At 40.0% G+C, this 21,383-nt stretch overlaps 1 protein-coding gene across 1 annotated transcript in view; it reads left to right on the top strand.

The window, feature by feature from the left end:
* Positions 1-21,383, top strand: part of znrf1 (zinc and ring finger 1) — a 234,125-nt gene that overhangs the window by 106,893 nt on the left and 105,849 nt on the right. Inside the window, exon 2 of the mRNA XM_078211042.1 lies at positions 10,417-10,512. Coding sequence (XP_078067168.1) covers positions 10,417-10,512 — 96 coding nt within the window. The remainder of the gene's footprint in view (positions 1-10,416; positions 10,513-21,383) is intronic.

Here is a 21,383-nt window from a genome sequence, read left to right as displayed (position 1 = left end):
GTTTATTTGGTAGCACAAGCCACTAGCTTTCGGAGCGCTGCCCTTTCACCTGATGAAGGGGCAGCGCTCCGAAAGCTAGTGGCTTTTGCTACCAAATAAACCTGTTGGAATTTAACCTGGTGTTGTGAGACGACTTATTGTACGTTCTCAGCCATCTTTGGTATCCCCAAATTTAGAGGAGTAGTAAACAGGAGAAAAGGAATGGGGAGAGGGAATATAGACTTGCACAATTTTAAGAAGAACAGAGGGACTTGAGGGGTATATGTACACCTCTCTTTGAAGGTGGCAGAATATATTCAGAGTGTGGTTAGCAAAACAGATGGGATCCTGGGCTTTATAAATAGAGGCATTGAATGTAAAAGCAGGGAAATTATGCTGAATCCTTTATAAAGCTCAGGTTACGCCCAGTTCTGGTCACCATGCATTTGTGAATGTCCTTGAGCGGGTGCAGGGAAGATTTACCAGAATGATTCCCAACCATGGGGGATTTTAGTTACAAGATTATGTTAGGACATAGGACCAGGAGCAGGCTGTTCAATGCCATCTTGGTCGATCCTGCCCTCCTTACTAACATCTAGTTCCCTGGCTGACCACCCACTTCTTGCCTTTCCCCCAACACTGTCCACATATCTCATTGGTCCCTCTACCTTGAGGGACTCCTGCAGTGGTATTCCATGACTGAGATGATTAACTTCCAACAAGACAACCGTCATTATCTTGTGCTAGGTATGACTACAAGCAGTTGACAGTTTTCCCCCTGATTTCCATTGACTCTAGTTTTGTAAGGACTTCTTTTATGCTGAACTTGATCAAATGCTGCCTTGATGTAAAGGGCAGATCTCATCCGTTGGCTGTGGAATTGTCTAACTCTTGTCTACCCATGCTGTTTACGCTGTTTGACATGAAAATAGTCCTTTGTTGTATCCTTCACCAGGTTGACCCACTTCATTTTGAGATATGCCTGATGCTGCCCCTGACATGCCCTCTTGTACTCTTCAATGTGTTGATTCGTTGGCTTGGTGGTAATGATGGGGCGGGGAATATGCTAGGTCATGAGTTTACAGATTGGGGTTGCTGCTGCTGGTAGCCCACAACTTCTCGTGGATGCCCAGTTTTGAGATGCTAAATTGGTTTGAAATCTATCCTATTTAGCACAGTGATAGTGTCACAACACAAGACCGGTCCAGTGGTCACTCATACCAATAAAGTTAAAGTTTATTTATTAGTCACAAGTAGCCTTACATTAACTCTGCAATGAAGTTACTGGGAAAATCCCCTAGTCGCCACACTCCGGTGCCTGTTCGGGTTCACTGAGGGAGAATTTGGCATGGCCACCTAACCTGCACATCTTTGGACTGTCAATACTGTCATGGATCAATGCATCTACAACTGGTAGATTGATGAGGATGAGGTCAAGTAGGTTTTTACTTCTTGGATCCTTCACTACATGCTGCAGAACCAGTGTAGCAGCGATATCCTTCAGGATTCGACCAGTCTGGCGAGTAGTGGTGCTATCGAGCTTGATGTACATTTAAGTCTTCCATCTAAAATACATTCTATGCCCTTGCCACCCTCAGTGCTGCATCCAAGCGGTGTTTAACATGAGCTGAGGTGGGGTACAGTTGGTGGTAACCAGCAGGAAGAAAATTACTCTGTGGGACAGGTCTCCCAATTTTGCCATAAGTCCCCGGATGTTAGTAAGGAAGACAGTAATCAATAGGGCTGGGTTTGTCGTTGTCGTTTCCAGTGCCTAGGTTGATGCCAGCTGGCCTGCCTGGTTTCATTCCTTATTCTGTCGTGGCTTGGTACAACGGACCTGCCCCGGAATTTCAGGCTTGCTAAGCCGATTTGGGGGGCATTTCAGAGTCAACCACATTGCTGTGGGATTGGGGTCACGTGTGGGCCAGACCAAGTGAGGACAGCAGATTTCCTTCCATAAAGGACATTGGCAAACCAGATGGGTCATTAAGACAATCAATAATGATTTCATGGTCGTCATTATTGAGACTAGCTTTACATCCAAGATTTATTAATTGAATTTAAATTCCACTAGCTGTTGTGGTGGGAATTGAAACCATGTCCCAGAGCTGGACCTCTGGATTGCTAGTCCAATGATATTACCACTACACCACCGCTTCTGCCTCTTCCCTTAAAAGGACAGGAACCCACCCCCCACCCCGTGACGTAGAATCCGGTTGGAGCTCCTAGAATCAGCCGAGACAAGAACTACCCCTGATTTTCAGATGTGTAGTCAGGGTCATCACCGCCCCAACAAAATCCTAGCCAATGCTTCAGCAACTTACTGTTTCCCATCAGGTAGCTGTGGCTGTTGTTCAGGACATCCCAGTGAATATTTACAGTCGGTCTCTGGGAGAGTATCAGTATTTGCACCCGCACCATTTTGAAAAACACTTCAGAGGGGATCAGGTGCATCTGTTGTTGAAACCACAGATTCTCACATACAGTTCAAGTTCATTTGAGGTTTATGCAGCTAATCTGGCAGCCTTCACTCCAGAAGTGTGGGAGCAACGATTGACTTATAGAACCAGGTGCAGAGAAGAGGGAATGTGTTTTTTTTAAACATAAGAAGCTCCCTGTTGCAATATTGTATGCTAAATGCAGACTTGCTTTTTCATTAATGATTTTTACAGCTACCTTGTGCAGAGTAACTAAACAGAAACCATTCCAATAAAGAGCTCCATTCCTATTTGCTAACATTATTGTGGTACCTGGCATTGAAAATCCAAACCTCATAGACATCTTGCTTGTGTAACACAGGCGAAGCATTGAAGTGACAAGAAAGTTCTATGCCCATGACTTGCAGCTTGTTTGCTGTGTGTTATTGACTTAACAGGTGTTTACAAGCAACCAGAATTTATTCTGTATTGGATCATTTATTATAAATTTTAGCATTGTTGCAGTAAATCACTGGTGGGAATTGATTCAGTAAATGGCACTTGGAAACAGTCCCGCTGGAACGTTTTTCCCAAAAGAAAATCAAATTTCCAGGCAACAATCTGATCCACTAAGGAACGCCATCCACAAGTTCAGAACAAACATTTGTCATATGCTTCAAGCTTCTGCAGCAAGATACAAATATTTTGAAGGGATTGTGAGCTCCAGTTGGATTGGAATATGGAAATAAAGGCACTTTGAAATTGTGAGAATTGCTCTTTGAAGCATCCATATGAATTTTGTTAATAATTGGAGCTCCATAATCCTCATACGTTTGAACACATCTTAGGAAGTCAAATGATGTCCAGACATTGTGTTGAGGCACTTGAAACAAAATGCTGAGATGTAAAGCTACAACTGGAATAGAGAACAAATACTGTTTGTTGAGGCTGCACATGATCGTACTGCACATGATCGTACTGCACTTGGAGTATTTTGCATTATTTGGAGCGTCACACTACAAAAGGGATGTGTCAGCCAACAAGAGAATGTAGAGTAGCAGTGATGCCAAGCATAATGTAGATGATATATGTGGAAAGGTTTTCAAAAAAAAATCTCAAATTTCAATAATTGAGTCACAAATCTCTGGTGCCAAATAGGTGGCTCATTTTTTTAAAAGTGTGTCATCATTTCATTAAACAATATTACGGATCAATTTTGTGTGAAGCACATTGCTTCAAGCAGTTATTCCAAAAGGGTTGAATTGCTTGGAACTGTCCAAAAGTAAAATTTATTTATTAGTCTCAAGTAAAGCTTACAATAACACTGCAATTAAGTTAGTGTGAAGTTCCCCTAGTCGCCACAGTCCAGCACCTGTTTGGGTCAATGCGCCTAACCAGCACGTCTTTCAGAATGTGGGGGGAAACCGGAGCGCACGGAGGAAACCCACGCAGACACGGGGAGAATGTGCAAACTCCACACAGACAGTGACCCAAGCCAGGAATTGAACCCAGGTCCCTGGCGCTGTGAGGCAGCAGTGCTAACCACTGTGCCATATCCAAAAAAATTCAGATGGGTGCAACCCTGTACAGGTTTACATTAATATAGCCTGAATTACTTTGAATAATTTTAATCTTTTTCTGTTAATATTAATTAGACAGTTAAGCAACTTTTGGGACTTTAATCTGATTTAGAAACTTGGTTTGGTGACTTGGTGCAGTCAGGTGAAGATTACTGCTGAATTTCAGAATAACCCATATCTGGAATATATAAACTGCATTGGCAATGATGTTAAGTGACTTGAAATACAGGATTTGCTCTTGGGTTCAATCTCCACTGATTTATTATTTTAATAGCTCCTGCTGAACCCTTCAAAATGTCTCTCTTATTTGGCATAGTATATTTGTTTTAGTAAATGATCAATTAATTGCAGCTCTCATTTCCAGCAGTGTTTAGTTTTCTTTGTTTTGGCAGAGTACAGTTCTTGCTTAGTTCCCTTTGAGAGCATCCTTCAATAGTTGGTGTGAATTGTTCAGATAGGCAGTTGAGATGTAATAAAAGTAACAAATTATGTTTGAGTGAAGCACATTGCTTCAGGCAGTTATTCCAATAGGGTCGAATTGCTTAGAAAGGTCTATGTGTACAGACACACCCAAAAATGTTCAGATTGGTACAACCCCTTGAGTCTATGTAACTTGAATTAATTTGAATAATTTTAACCCTTTTATGTTAATTAATATTAGACTGTTATGCAACTTTCGTGACAAAATTCATGGCCTGGTTGCCAATTGGCAGGGATTTCAGCTCACTATCCAGGCTGCAAGATAGAGCAGGGCATCTTGGAGCTGGTTGTGGGAGGTGATGGGGAGGAAGCTGAAAGTTGATAGGACCAGTATTACTTTGCTTTGTCAATCTATGTAACTCTGGGTTGCTAAACTTGTGGCTCCATCATCCCACCCTCTCCAATTGAGGAGGAACTGAGAATCTATCATGGCGACAGAACTGGAAAAGTTGAGAGATATTTCATGTTCTTGCATGCACCCAGATGACTTGTGACCAGCAACTTGGAGGTCCTAAACTGAATGTTTGTAATCAAGTGTCCTCCTCTGATGAAGTGTGAAGACACATAACTGCTGAAATTCAGTGCTGCAACTATTTACAAACTGAAGGGTGTTTTATTTTTTTAAAAATGACAACATTTATATAACTATAATGTAGATAAATGTTTATGTCCAAGGCATATTACAGGCATTCAGAACAACAAATAGGCATAGAGTCAGAGCAGCCGAGATGAAATGGAATAAGCAAAAGCTTTGTCCAAGAGGTTGGTTTTAAAGGGGTTTTAAAAAAATGGAGAGGGAGATAAAAGTATTGAAGGAGTTTAAGGAGAAAATTTGAAGTGTCAGGCCAAGATAGCTGAATGTGAATTGGACTGGATTTTGAATGTTCAGATCAGTTTTACAAAAAGAGTTCATTTGTAAAAGATTTTTTTTCCTCGGGAGTCGTAGAACTTGAGGATATTACCCAATAGTTTCCCAATCCACAGGTGAGTTCAATATTGAAAGGGACAAAATAAATGATCCCAAGCTGCAAAGCTGTATCTATTATCAGTTGTGTAACAAATCTTTATTTGCATTGAAAGTATTGATTTTTTTCCCATTTATTAGTGTCACAAATAGGCTTACATTAACACTGCAATGAAGTTACTGTGAAAATTCCCTAGTCACCACACTCCGACACCTGAGAGAATTTTAGCATGGCCAATGCATCTAACTAACCAGCACGTCTTTCAGACTGTGGGAGGAAACCAAAGCACCCGGAGGAAACCCACGCAGGCACAAGGAGAACGTGCAAACTCCGCACAGACAGTGACCCAAGCTGGATATCGAACCCGGTCTCTGGTGCTGTGAGGCAGCAGTGCTTGCCACTGTGCTGCCCTTAATCCAATCCATAAAGTTATAATACCAAATAATACTGTAATAAAGATAACAGTACTGGTTTCCTGCCTTATTTTCTAGAGACTTATTTTTCTAATCTGCATTTTTGTTTCAGCAATATGGGGTTGGTTATCTGCTCTCTCTTGGCGAGATGGAGGGAAGAAACATTTGTATTCAGAATAGAATGTTTCATGCTTTTTGCAATATTTATGAAGATAAAAAATCTCCATTAGTACCACAAGGCTTTTCAGCAGGTTATAGGGTGCTTCCAAATGACTACGGTCCTGTTGTTTTTTGACTGCATTATTTTTCTTAAGATAAGCAGACGGCAGAGAATCAGCAGGTGGTAAAGGTAATAACTTCATGGTTTGCCAGGACTCTTTGTAAAACTAGTTTTATTTTGCAAAGGACTCTTGCTCTTCCTCCTCCCTCAATGCCTATGTGGTATGGGTTTATGAACAAAAAGCAAGAATTTTGGAATATTGACTATCTAGGTTTTAACTTACAATATCATGCAAGTCACTTGCGTCCAAATGCTAGTAGCACCTTTACGCTGCAGAATTATGCACCTAGCTGAACAGAGTTTCATATGAGCCTGAGCTTGTAGTCTGGATCGCGACATTATCTAATTGCAAATGAAAGAATAAGTAAGGCTGACTAAAGCAGGCAATGTGCGCTGCTGAGCAGAGATTACTTGTGGTGGTGACCTAGTTTAATTAGGTGCATGAATTGTTGCTAGGATATTTGAAAAGTGCATACTGTTGCCAGGTTACATTATGGATCACCTCTGACAGTGCCCTTAACAGCAACCTAATGAAGCTTGCTATATTCCCTGGTTGTCAATTGAATCGAGTGCCAATCCGTTTCTCTGCATTGCCTTCCTTTGCTGTTTATCATTTACCTGGTCGCCATGTAACTGCAGCCCTACTTTAAATTGCAGTCATACTGACATTCCAGTTATTAAGACTATCAGATCTTCCTATATCTTAAAGCTATATAATACCTTACAGAACATAGGTACCTGAAGCAAATGTTTGAATGCATGGAATGTCTACTTAATGATGGGTGATCAAGTATGTGGATTCTCAAAGGACCTTTTTCAGAATTCAAGCCACTAGCTGCAGCACTCAAATCCAACAGAATTTTCAATACACATGAACAGTAATTTTGTTCATTCTCTATTCTCTCATTTAATTCTTTCCACACCCCTTATCAGATATCAAGTTCCTGTGCAGCCTAACAGTATTTATGCTAATTACTGATTTCTTCAGAGTTTGTTAAGTTTGTTGATATTCAGATAGAATAAAAAGTTGTTGCAGTCTGTCCACAATCCTTTTATGAGAATTCCAATCAAGCGACTGACTTGAGAATTGGCAAAACTTAGTTATCCCTGCTTGGATACCAGTGTGAAGGTGATCAGCATTTAAAGGATTGAAAATGTAAAACAAATGCACTGGGCAACTTTAACTCAGCATTATAACAACACTAGCTATATTTCCTTTGTTCTGTCGGGTGTTATAATACCTATAAAAGTACTTTAACTCAGTAAAACAAGTGGAAATTTAGGCCCAGATTTTTGTGGAGTTGGGATAACTCATGAGACCCTTAGAAATATTGGGTGGGACCCTAATTCCCACCCCCATCCCTGGCATCGGCAGTTCCTGATGGCAGAGGATAAGGGTGTGGATAGAAACTCTGGAGCATCTGGAGAAACCAATATCTGGTCATCTGTTTCTGTTGATACAGTTGTCAGATATCATCTTCATGAATGCTTAGCTGCCCTCAAGACTCATTGATGGATAGCTCAGCAGGAATCTGTCTACAAAGGCTAAAGCGAAGTCTTACCTTTGATGGATTGACACAGTTTTAAGGTTTATAATAAGTTATTCTTTGTTCTGTTTTCCCAATGTCTGTATGGTGATTTGGACAAGATTAAGAGGAGTGAGGTGGGGTAAAACTTATGTTATTGAAACTCTGGAGTATCTGATTAATACTTCTATATGGTTGTAAGAGCAGCAGTTTTTTTTTCAAAATAGTTTTCTGGGTGTTTTTTGATGAGCATTTCACTATTTGTATTGTGATAATATAGCTCATTTGTTCTGTACATATTGCATAATTGGTGAGTGCGCATGGAGGGGCTATGGGAAATGGCTGGTAGAATGAGGGCCATACAGTCTTATAGACTACAACTGGACTGAAGTCCCAGGGAACCAAGGTAGGCTTTCTACCAGCCCTCTTGGCACTCACTCATCATTATGGCGAGCTCCAAAAGCTTTGGGAGTCAGTGGGCATGACTCAATCCCACCCCCACCTTTCTGGAGTGAAAATAGTGCATGGGGGCCCCACACACTATTTTCAGTTCAGGGACGCATCCCATTCACAACTTCAACATTCACACCCTCCACCACCGACGCAGAGACAGGAGAAATTATAATGGTGAATAAGGAAATGGCAGAGACGTTATCTTCACTGTGGAAGACACAACAAAACATTGTGGAAGTAGTGGGGAATCCATAGCCAAGTGGAAAAACTTAAAGAAATCAGTATGTGTACTAGAGAATTTAATGGGCCACCAAATCCCCAGCATTTCAAAAGGGGTTGTCACAGAGATAGTGGAAGTATTGGTTTCAATCTTCCAGAACTTACTGGATTCTAGAACAGTCTTCATGGATTGGAAAATAGCTACAGTAACCTGCTTTTTAAGAAAGAAAGGAGCATGAAAACAGAACTGTGGGCCAGTTAGACTGACCCCTGGAAGGGGAAGTGTGAGATGATTCAGGATGTGTAATTTTCAGGATGGCAGACTGCAACTGGCGGGGTTCAGAAGGGTCATTGCTCTCCAATCTCCCCGCTCTTTCCAACTTCCCTTCAGTTCCTCTCCCTCCCCTGCCCTCGAACTCTCTACTTCCACCATCCCCCATCTCCTCTCTCCTCCACATGCCCCATCCCACCTTGATTTTCTTTCTCCTAACCCCCTTCAGGCAAGCAGCATCTGATGGAAAACAGCTGATAGCTAACAGGAAACCTGTTTCAGAATGCAGGCTCCAGCTGGACACCTGCAGCTGCAACACAAGGTGCACATGTACTACTACAGTGATTGTGAATGGCAGTGCTCAGTACTGTGTTTCAGCTTGGCCTTTGGGCACTGTGCCAGCAGCCATAATAATAGAATCATAGTGGCTGTAGGACAGTGATCAACTGCTCCCCTGGTCCAGGATTGCAGTCTGCAAGTGTACTTGTCCCTATTCTTAATAGATGCATAATTTAAATTATTCATATGTTTTCAGCTTTGAATTTTCATTTATTATGTAATTTGCATTGTTTCCAATTACTGGAGAATTCAAATCTTAAATTTGAATATTGACTTCAAATTAGAGGAGTAATCTGTACGCATGAAAGAATGCTTCTTTAGTTTGCATTTTTTGGTAATCTTATCCACTCTGCTCCCACTCAGTATTTCAAATGCTTCTGGGATTATTGATATAAATTATATTTATTAAAAGCTGCGAATTAATGTCTTATTTGTAATGGTATTTTAAATTGAATAAATGCGTGAGATGTGGTTTTAATTATGTGGGAAATCTATTGTTTAATTATAATTTTTATATGTAAATCATTTTAACATAAATCTGAAATATTAATTCTGTTAAATCTAATTATTTTAAATTAAAGTATTTCTAATTGCTTTGTTATAAATGCGGATTTGTCCTAAATAGCCTAATTTGTACTGCTGTATGCATAATTACCAATGCAAAACTGCATTGCTAAATGCTGAAACATTAAATCATCGCCCTAAGTTTGAGAGTCACATAATTTTGATGAACTAGCTATTTGATTAAGGACTAACAAATGGTGATTAATTCAATGGAAAACATTTTATAGCACTGGTTGTTTGAAGCATTGGGTATTATGCAGATTGTAAATGTTGTGATTGTAAAATGAGGAATGGGCGTCCTGGGATTGTCAGTTTACTTTGCCATCCTTAGGTTATCTGCAGTTAGAGTGCTTTCAAATAGTCTGAAGATGTAAGAAGAAATGTAAATTATAGATATGCTCTTGGGATACCCTTTTAGGTTCAGTAATACAAGTCAGATTACTACTTTTTAAAAAAGATTTGCATAAATTTAACCCATAAAAAATTACCGTTCCTGAGTCAAGTAGCTTTTGAACAGCACTCCTTCCTCTGTCCCACTCCCCAAAAGATTCCTAAAAACAGTTTAGTTAATTGTTTACTACCCTGGTTAATTTGAGCTCCAGAGTCTCAGTTATCCTAATTATCTGTTATTTAAATCAGCACCTTCCTAAAGCAATTTCCTAAAATAAGTGGTAGAGGAAAATTACCTTTAAAAGGTAAATGCATTGAGTGATCATTTAATTAATTTTCTCTTTAAAGGAAGATAAGGAAACTAAAATTGAACTGGTTTATTAGTGAAGAAAGCTGCATTTGCTTAAATTGGGAGATGGTGTACCAAAATTTCAATCATTGTCTACACTTAAGAGAACATCTCCTGGAGCAGAAGCAGTAAAATTCTTTTTTTTCTCTCTCATTAATTTAAACATTTATAAATGTTATTTTTCCTTTCAGGTTTCAAGTGCCCAATTTGTTCAAAATCTGTAGCTTCCGACGAGATGGAGATGCACTTTATAATGTGTCTCAGCAAACCACGACTCTCCTATAACGGTACAGTACCAATTACTTCTATGCTTGCTGTTTCTTTTTAAGAGTTTTGACAGTGAAAGTGCAGCACATTATCTTGTGAAGTGTTTTGAGATGTCTCTTTGCAAACAGTGAGCGAGGATGGTATATCGAGGGATGGTCTGATCCTTCACTTGTTGAGTTTCTGATCCTTGTCATGCTGAGCAAGCATTGTGTTTATTGCTCTTGAGGGGAAGGAAAAATCTGAGAGAAGCTTCAAGCCTTGGTGGTGGGTTTTCTAGGTCATTCCTCTACCTCTCATTAATTCAGAGGTTCAGAAGCAACTCCTGGAGGTGGGTTTAGAGTGGTATAGGTGAAGCTACAGGGTGCAGGTTACTTCATAACTTGGCAAGTATGCAGAGCAGGGAAAAATCTCTCTGGAGGAATACAGTTATTGTTATAACCCACAGCAGGTCCCCTTTTAAATGGTTAAGAAATAGTGCTCCAGTACACACGATATTGTTTTCAGTGTAGTGATGTTTTGATATTTTGAATGTTGATTTATCGAAGTTTGGACATGTTACATGTCTCTACAATAACCTTTCAGTGACTTCACACCAACCATCAAAGCAAAAGCCCAATAGCAAGGTAATGTTATGGCCCCACCCACTTGCAGCAGGTCTGACCCTGCTTCTCTTTAACCTTAGTTTATACCTCATTGCTCCAGGTTGCTGTTCCATATATCTGTATGTTGTGCATAAAACTGGTCTAACATGTTTATAGTAACTTCATGCATTACTCTCAAACTCCAGTTTGCCACTGTCTAATTCAAGGTCAGCTGTCACTGAAAGTGGCAGTCGGCATTATTCCTGTCTACGCTGCTGATGCTGTTGTTCTGCTGGGGAATAACCCATCAATGAGAGAACACTCAGAACTGATGTTTCCTCTGTCACTGGGTACACTCTCCCCCCCCCCCCCCCCACCACCAAGTTGAAGCAGACTAACTGATTGGCATAGTTAGAAATAGTCCCAACTTCTGGTTTCTAACAGAGCATTGGCATATCGAATTGTGCTTTATCAATCTTTGCCTTGTTTTGGGTGACAGCAACTCAGTGTGGTTGAAGATATAGCCTGGATGATTGCTGTTGAGAATTGCATTACTGACGTGATCTTTGGAAACTAAGCTTAGACAAGGGAGATAGAGGGAGCAAAGCAGCACATTAGTGCAAGCAAATAATGTGGGATTAACACAATTTATAGTGCACATGTTGTGTCAGTTTTAAGAACCATGTAGGTAAGTGTAGTGGGATTGTCAAACAGATGGGACTGGACTGAGTTCCTAAACATTAAGATGCCAAAGCCTTGCTGCATGTAGGTTTTCACTGTGACTTGGTCTTTGATAAATGAAGTTGTGCTTGTGCTGGCGTTCGCATGCTGATGAAGTCTATCTTCAATCATTATGATAGTTTTATGTTGCAAACAATTACAGCTGTGTTACAATGTGTTTGTATGGACAACTCTTAAAAATTGATGAAACAAATGTCTGCACTTGATTCTGAGGCAGCAATTCTGAGCATCTTAACGTGTCCAGTATTTGGAAACAACAATTACTTCTCTTGTGAAAGAATACTTCCAGTGTCCAAAAGCACCCGCTAAGATTTGATCAAACAAATCAAACAAATAAAATGACAGATGGAAGATCAAGTCATTTCTGCAGAACCTGACTAATTTGTTGTCAGTGGATCACTACAGCAAATGTTTATTAATCAGAGAATCCGAAACAGACACTTTTTATTGGATTAATGGGAATTTATTAATATTCGTTCTTGATTCCTGCAATACAGAAACAGGTACTTCATAACAGGAAAATCTGCTTCAACTGTAAAAGATGATCAGTAAGATAAGATGATGTTGCTCAACAGTAATATTAATTAGCCAGTAAGTGGAAAAAGAAATGTTCTTACAATATTGAACCGTCACATACATCCTCCAGTTGCTGTGAGCTAGGAATCTAATGAAAGCAGATGAGTTTGAAATGTGCTGTGCAAAGAGAATTTTAGGATATTGGGTGGCGGGGAAATTGATTAGCACTAGTAAAAAGACAAAGCCCTGCTTAGGTACAGTAATGACATCTGAAGAGTACCAATGTAGAGACGCTGTGAAAAGAGCGTGACAGCACTGTTGCAGTTCTTCAACTGCCTTCCCAGACACAGATCCAACAGCTTACACTTGTCCTTCTTCATGAGACATGGCCTCAACAAATGGAAACTATGGCACACCAGTCTTCAGCCCTGTGGCAGCAATGGAAGTGTAACACAAGGGAACAGCCGCAGAAGCTGCTGGGCAGGCTGCAATGGCAGACCATCATTGTGATGCTATGTAAGCTTTATTTTCATAAGAAGAAAGCACGTTGAGGTATTGTCTTTATGTTTGGCTTGATGCGATAATCACCTGAGGAATGAGGTTTTCTTCCCACCTCTGTGTTGTATATAAGACAGTAAGAGTTTTAACAACACCAGGTTAAAGTCCAACAGGTTTATTTGGTAGCAAATAAACCTGTTGGACTTTAACCTGGTGTTGTTAAAACTCTTACTGTGTTTACCCCAGTCCAACGCCGGCATCTCCACATCTTGTATATAAGAGACATTCTGAACAGCACTCCCTAGTTCTTTATCTTCCATCAACAACAGTTGCCACTTTTGGTTCTATATATGGAAGACCTACAAATACACTGGATTAACATAGCTTCTTCCAGATAAAATTCGAAACTTGGCTATGCCAGTATTTAGCCAGCACTGGTAATAAGAGTACAGTTTAAGAACTGCCATAGAGCTGTTTCTCTCTTTTCACAGAACCTACCAGATGTTTTTTGCTTCCTATGCCCAACTTCCCATCACTCAGGAGTGGGTGGATTCACAATTCCGCTGATATGCAGCTTAATCCCTCAGAATCATTTAAGGCTTATCCCTTTTACAGAATTTTCTGTAAAGAGTAGTCATTTTTTAATCCTTTCTTTCCCTCCATTAATTTTTCCTCACTGTTCAGTTTTAGTCCCCTCAACTGGTTGTTGATACAGGGAAAGGTTCAAAGGAAAGCCATTCGGATGAGCCCTTGTTTAAAAGCTCTTGGTTATCATTATAGGCCTAGAAGTTGGATTTTTTAATCCGAAAAATCTTAAGCTTTGATGATATTTAATTGAAATGTTCATAATGATGTCAAGACTTTAGTCTGCATCAGTGTAGATAGACTATTTGAACTAGATAGGTTAGGGAAAGTGAGGCATCATCAATATAAGCTATGCAAACATAGATTCAGATGCTGGCCTGCTGGCATATGAAAAGGTTTAGGTTTGCAATAATGTGGTGTGGTCCCATCGCATGAGCACTGTCTGAGCACAGAACTGAGCTCATTCCTGATCAATGTCTCAATCTGTGGGAGTATAGCGATTATTGTAGGGAAAACCTCAAGACCATGTGGTTAAATGAAGAACGTGGTAAGACTGAAATTGTAAGACAGTGCAGCTTTCTAACAGTACCCAGAAATAGATCTTGTGGGAATGTTTTGAGAATAAGTTTGCCAAGTTTTTTTTTGTAGTTCATGGAGATGTTTTCATTTTTTGGAATTTTGTTTATGTTTTCCATAGGCCTCCTTTCATAACACCAGCAACATTTATAGGATCTAAGGAGAGAGTAATCATTTTGGTAAATGCTTACTGGGAAAGAAACAAACTTTGTGGTTATCCTTTCTTTTGCTGAACATTGATAGACAGTTCAAGATGCTACACAGCACTTCTGGATACCATGGTTCCATTCACTTTATGGCTTGGGTCTTCAAAAGGAAGATCCTTTTGATCAGGCAATGATTCTTTTCAGTAATAAATGCCCTGGTGAGATTTTCACATGAGTCACAGAATTGTTAACCATAGAATCCCTACAGTGCAAAAGGAGGCCATTTGGCCCATTGAGTCTGCACCGACTTTTCAAAAGAGCATTTTACCCAGACATCTTACCTTACAAAAAGATACTCATTTGCATATTGATTTTATCCAAGATGCAGAGTTACACGGGAAAACATTCTTACTATCTGTAGTCTTCACCATATAAACTGAAAAAGGCAAACTTTACAAAGCATTTTCTGTAATCCTTGAAATGACATAACTAATTACTGTAACTCTGACCTGAATTATACAGTTGGCATGATTCTAAAATCAAGATGTTCTGTTTGTGATTATTGAATTGAGCAATTCCCTTTGACGATTGGAATCTATTGTTATGAAACAATTACACAGTTAGCAGGAACAAAAACCTTCAAATCAATTTGGAGGGATACATGGAACTTGTATGGAGGGGGCACTGGCTCTGACATTTTGTATAAGTTCTATATTTAGCACACGCATAGATTAATAAATTATTTAGTATCTTAGGCTTTATAAATAGAGGCAATGAGTACAAGAGCAGTGTAGGTGTTTTGAGTTGAAAGATCTGGTTTATTGAATGTAGAACAACCATGTCTTAATGTTTGAAAACCACTGGAGTATATGAACAATCTCAGATTGGTAATGGAGCTATAGAGGAAAAACTTGGCATCCAATTGGAAGCTGACTCCATGGTTTTAAATGATTTTCCAGGTGGTAACACGTAAACGAGTAAAAGATGAAAAAGGATGGAGTCCAGATGTGCGCTAGATCTGACCACATGGATAGGGGAGGGAGAAATCTTTGGAAGAAATGGAAAATCTTAACAATGCGATTGTTATGATTGGAGTCAGGAGAAAAGGTTGACCGCCAAGAAGAAAGTTTGGAGGCAAAGAATAGGTAACAGAATGAAATGCATTGAGAAAGGTTGATGACTATAGGAGAATGAGCCACACTCTATATTACTGAGGTAGTCAGTGCATTATCAGTTTGGTAGATAGGATAGAAGTGATGGGAAGGTAATTGAGGCATTGATGTGTTCTACAACTTTTCATGGAATAGGATGGTTGACTTTTCTTGAAGGAAATGGCCAAATTAGGAATTTTCTGTTTTGAGAATTGGAGCAATAGTGACAGTGTTGAAGACCTAAATAGAGAGAGTACGGTAATGTAGAGTTACGACGTCAGTGCATGTGGTCAGAATTGAGAAAAGAAGGAAAAAGGAGGAAGTGGTCTGCTTAATGGGCATGTTGAGTAAGGGTGGTCTATTGGAAAGCTCTGTCCGGAAGAAGGCGAGGAATCTAGCGAGATACAAGATGATTTGAAATGCGGATTTAGTACTTGATCTGCTAGGAAGGGGCCAAGAGTTAAGTGTAATCTGTATAATTAAATTAGTTAACATGGGGTGACTTAAACCAAACTAGGTACCACAAATACATAGTCCACACAAAGTTAAATTTTAATATATTATTCTTATACAGGTGAGTTCAGTATGCCTTTCCTTGACATTCTAGAATTTTCAGTTAATTGAGAGTGACTGCCCTTGACACAAAGGCAGCATTTGACCGAGTGTGGCCTCAAGGAGCGCTAGCAAAACTGGAATTAATGGGTATCAGGGGGAAAACCTCTGCTGGTTGGAGTCATACCTGGCAGAAAGTAAGATGGTTGTGGTGGTTGGAGGTCAATCATCTCAGTTCCAGGACATCACTGCAGGAGTTCCTCAAGATAGTATCCTAGGCCCAACCATCTTGAGCTGCTTCAGTGAGCATCCTTCCAATTTAAGTAGGGATGTTTGCTGATGACTGCACAATGTTGAGTACCATTTGTGACGACTCAGATATTTAAGCAATCGCAAGATCTGCACAATATCCAGGCTTGGGATGACAGGTAGCAAGTAGCATTCATGCTGTACAAGTGCCAGGCAATGACCATCTCCAACCAGAGAGGACCTAATTACTACCCCATGACATTCAATGGCATTACCAACACTGAATCCCCCACTGTCAATATCCTGGGGGTTACCATTGACTAGCCAAATAAATACTGTGGCTACCAGAGCAGGCCAAAGTCTAGGAATGATGTGACGAGTAACTCACCTCCTGGCCCCCCAGAGCCTGTCCGCCATCAACAAGGCACAAGCCGGGAGTGTAATAGAATACTCTCCACTTGCATGGATAAGTGCACAAAAACTCAACATCATCAGCACCTTCCAAGCCCACAGCCACTACAATCTAGAAGGACAACAGTAGCAGATATCTGGGAACACCATGCCTGGAGATTTCCCTCCAAGCCACTCTCCATCTTGACTTGGAAATATATTGCTGTTGCTTCACTGTTGTTGGGTCAAAATCTTGGAACTGCCTACATAACAGCACTGTGGATATACCTACACCTCAGGAACTGCAGCTGCTCAAGAAGACAGCTCACCACCACCTTCTGAAGGGCAGCTCGGGATAGACAATAAATGCTGGTCTAGCCAGTGATGCCCACACCCCATAAATGAATTTTAAAAATCCAGTCTCTGTCTTTTATTTTAATTTCATCAAGTTTTTGATGCTTAGTGGTTTTTTTATTCATTTGTGGACCGTGGGCATTGCTGGCTGGCCAGCATTTATTGCCCATCCCTTGTTGCCCTAGAGAAGGTGGTAGTGGGCTGCCTTCTTGAATCGCTGCAGTCCACGTGCTGTGGGTTGACACCATGCCATTTAAATGTTGATTGAACACAATCCAATTTTCTTCATGGTTTGTTTTTTCTAACACAACAGCTCATGCACTAAATAAAATTTAGTTTTCACTTGTTTTCGTATGAAAATCTGAACCAACTATGAAGAGGTTCCAGTCGACTTGTGTTTTACTGCTTATTGAATTGTGGTCCCACAGCAGAATGCCTCCCTGTCAATTAAAGTCAACAGCAAGATTCTGGAAAATGTAGACCATTTTCTGTTTCTTGGGAATATCCCTCTCAGCAAAGATAGGCATTGACTACAAAAGTCATCATCATCTCCAATGTGCCAGCTCAGCTATCACCCAAGTGAGGAAAAGTATTTTTGAGAACCGCAATTTCAAACCTGAGACACAGGTCAGAGTTCAGCAGATAGTAGTGATCCCTCAGTTTTGCATGTTTTGGTAACTTGGAGGACTTACAGCAGCCACCTCAAAATACCAGTGATGTCTTCTCAAAATTCTCCAAATCCAGTGGTAAGAAAGAGGGTCCAACATCTTCTCACAAGCTAACTTGCCCAACATTGAGGCATTAATCAAACCAGCTCCACTAGGTGAGACATGTCAGACACCAGCCTACCACAGCAACTGCTCTACCAGGCTCTCAGGCAGACAGTGGAAACACTTTAGGGATATTCTCCAAAAATCCTAGGTGATTCTGGCGGGTGAGTGACCAAAATGGAGAACGTGCCTTTGGGAGGGTGCCAAACACATCGAGAGACTTCATCACAAACATGCAGAGGTGAAGTTATTGGGAGCTTACAAACCTCCAAATAACCCTTCTTTCCAACACTTCAACGTCACCCACGTGGAAGATTCTGGTCTTTTCTCTTTTTTCTCTCTCTCTGTACCTTGTTTGACTGTAATTCACCCTTTTTCTGACCTTGGCATTCCTTTGTTTTATTCTCAACATTTAAATTTCATTGTTTAAGGAGGGAGACTGTTGATCCTGTTGTTCACCAAAATCCCAGATTGCCTGTCACCCTCACCACCCCATTATCAATTTGCACTTGCAGCAACTGAAGGCTGAGGGGAGAAGTGTAAGTAACAGGGCATAGTGCAAGATACCCCACTCCAGCAAATCCTGTACTCATTAAAAAAAATTGGCAATTATGCACAGCTGAATAGTGGAGTTATTGCTTTTAATCCATCAAGCTTAATGTTGGATCCTGCACAAATATTCCTGAGAGCTCAAATCCTGTTCCTTTGCACGTTCAAATCCTATTTTTCAATCAATATGTAGTGACAGTGTCCATATTACTCTTCTCCTAGCTGACTCTTGTCCTGCGTAGATCTATCTTGAAGTTTGTTTTTGACTTATTCTCACAGGCTCTTTTTAAAAATTCTGTTATATTTTTGATGTCCTTGGTTCTGTTATGTCATTCACTAGTACGGCCTGTGGAGTCATAATCAAGTAAAATCCTTTATGATGCTGACACTGTGACTGCCTGCTTTAAGGCAGGAAGCATTTCTACTCCACAGCAACTCAAAGTAATTTTAAATTGCAAAGAACATTGTCAGCCCTAATAGAATTAATGAAGTATTTGTGACTTGAGAGTCTTTGCACCAATGTTTTTTGTAGCTCATTGTATTTTTACATTGTAAGTACACAATGAGAAAAGGTGTGACTTTGCCCATCAAGCATTCTGCTTCCATTGAGTCTGCAAAACCTATCCCAACAAGAACTACTTCACATTTATTTTATCTCCTGCAAGAACGTTCTGCATAAATATGTCCTCGCCCCCACAGGTAACCATGTAAGACTTCTATTTATTCATTTGTTTACCCTCTCATCTCTGCCACCATAGAAGATCATTTTATCTTATAATGTCCTAACTATATTAAGGGTTGTGGGTTTTAAAGAAAATATGTGGTTTTCACACTTCAAACTAACAAAGCAGATTTATTTTAGGAACTGTTGCCTTTACAGAGTAGAAACTGAAACTAAACAGGAGCCCGATGACATCACCATCAAATCATGTGACCAGCTCTTAAAGCAATCATGCAACCACTTAAATATATCACATCCCTCCCACTTCTGTGGTCATGACACCAAATTACTACAATGTTATATGTAGGATCAGTAATACTCTAGACACAGTACCATGCACCATTAATCGTTATACATAGTCAACAAGAAATTTGATCAGGAGGAGCTCTATTTCTCTTTGGTTGCATACAATGTTCTGGAATTTGGCTGTTCTTGACCCTAGAAATATGATTTGGAACTGCAGTAGACACTTTGTGTTTTGGAACTAATTTTGCATCATTCTCACATAGTATAATAGCAAAGACACAAACGTCAGACAACTCGGATTCAACTGAGTCTCCTGTAGTAGTGCCTTTAGTAGGGACTAAAGAAGTTGGTACTTCTGAAGATGATTTTGAGAGATTGGTCAGCATGACATCTTTCGTTTGAACTGTCTAAGAAATTGGACCTGTTTTTGTTGAATCTATGACTGGTACCCATTTCTCATTCATGGTATAATTACGCACTAGCACTCGATCAAAGTGAGGTTATTTTGCCCTCGCAACTTGAGATTGTTATTGATGCTCTGCTATCTCTGAAGTTTCTGGATCAAACGCAGTTCTCAACTTTCTCTTTAAGAGTAGTAATGCAGATGAACTTTGGATAGTTGCATGAGTAGTGCTTCTATAAGATGCCAAAAAGCTATTCACAAGATGTGATAGTGAATCTTGCTCTCTTGAAGCTTTTAAAGAATGTGTCAAGGATTGTATGAATCTTTCAACTAATCCAATGGATGATGAGGTGTGGATTTTATATGCTGAATACCATTTACTTTGAGTCCAAAGATGTGCGGGTTAGGTTGATTGGCTATGCTAAACATTACCTCTTAGTGTCCTGGGATGCGTAGATTAGAGGGATTAGTGGGTAAAATATGTAGGGATATGTAGGGCCTGGGTGGGATTGTGGTCAGTGCAGACTCGATGGGCCAAATGGCCTCTTTCTGTACTGTAGGGTTTCTATGATTTCTATGATAATGTTCATATTCTTGTGAAGTAAACTGTGAACCATTACTGCAATCAATCTGGTCTGGTTTACCAAATCTTGCTAAAATTTCATCAAGTTTTTCAATGGTTTGGTCAGATGCAGTAGATCTCATAACTTCTGGCCAGTGTGCATCAATTATGACTAAGAACATGTAACCCTCAGGACCGTTGACTTGATTTTTTTTCGAATGACCCCAGCCTTACACCAAAGCATCCTTTTATATATGCCAAATACTGTCTGAAATCTCACCACCTCTGATCAGAAAAGCCTCTTTTAAAACCACACACAGAGCTTCCACCCTTTTTGAACTGCATAGTAAGCCTCCAGCTCTGCCACTACATGCAACGCGTGTGCGACTCTGCAGCTTCGCAGAGTCTATCTGATTTTCTTTTCCAGTAAGAAACATAATATTTTATTTCCCTTTTTCTTGCTTGGTTTTCCTTCACTGGCACGTCAATCTTAAATCCTGTTGTTGATTTTCCTAAACCTTCTAATATTCGAAGTGCGAGGGCACATCCTGGACATTCTCTCTTCCACCTTTTTCCGGCGGGAAAAAGATACAAAAGTCTGAGGTCACATACCAACCGATTCCAAGAACAGCTTCTTCCTTGCTGCCATCAGATGTTTGAATGGACCTACCTTGCATTAAGTTGATCTTTCTCTGCACCTTAGCTACGACTGTAACACTACATTCTGCACTCTCTTTCCTTCTCTGTGAACGGGATGCTTTGTCTGTATAGCGTGCAAAAAACAATACTTTTCACTGTATGCTAATACATGTGACAATAAATCAAATCACATGTTTTTTTTCAAACTTAGGATCTTTTCTTGATGAACAAAATCCCTATTTGTGGCAATTTTCTTTTTGTAATGCCCCAGCTATGTTAGGGATTGTGGGTTTTAACAATAAAAAGATGTGGTAGATTCAAACTAACAGCAAAAGATTTATTGATGGATCTGTTACTTGTATAGAGCAGAAAATGAAACTAAGCAAGATCCTATGAAACACCCCAATGACATCACCATCAAATCATGTGACCAGTTCTTAAAGCAATCATGCAACAACTTTAATATATAACATAGCTAATTGGATATTTCATCATTAAAGCACACAACTATTCCATAACTTTTATTTTAAAATGATGCAATTGGATTTGGGTGCAAATAATTGCTGAAGTAAGTAAATTAATTAAACAAGAACGTGAGTACTTGGGGCCCCAGTGGTGGCGCAGGGTGCAGTAACCACCATTTAATTGTCACTTGCTCACAC

The sequence above is a fragment of the Mustelus asterias genome, chromosome 4 (assembly GCF_964213995.1).
Source record: "Mustelus asterias chromosome 4, sMusAst1.hap1.1, whole genome shotgun sequence".
In the NCBI taxonomy this organism is placed as follows: Eukaryota; Metazoa; Chordata; class Chondrichthyes; order Carcharhiniformes; family Triakidae; genus Mustelus; species Mustelus asterias.
This window is presented reverse-complemented; position numbering and strand designations above follow the sequence as displayed.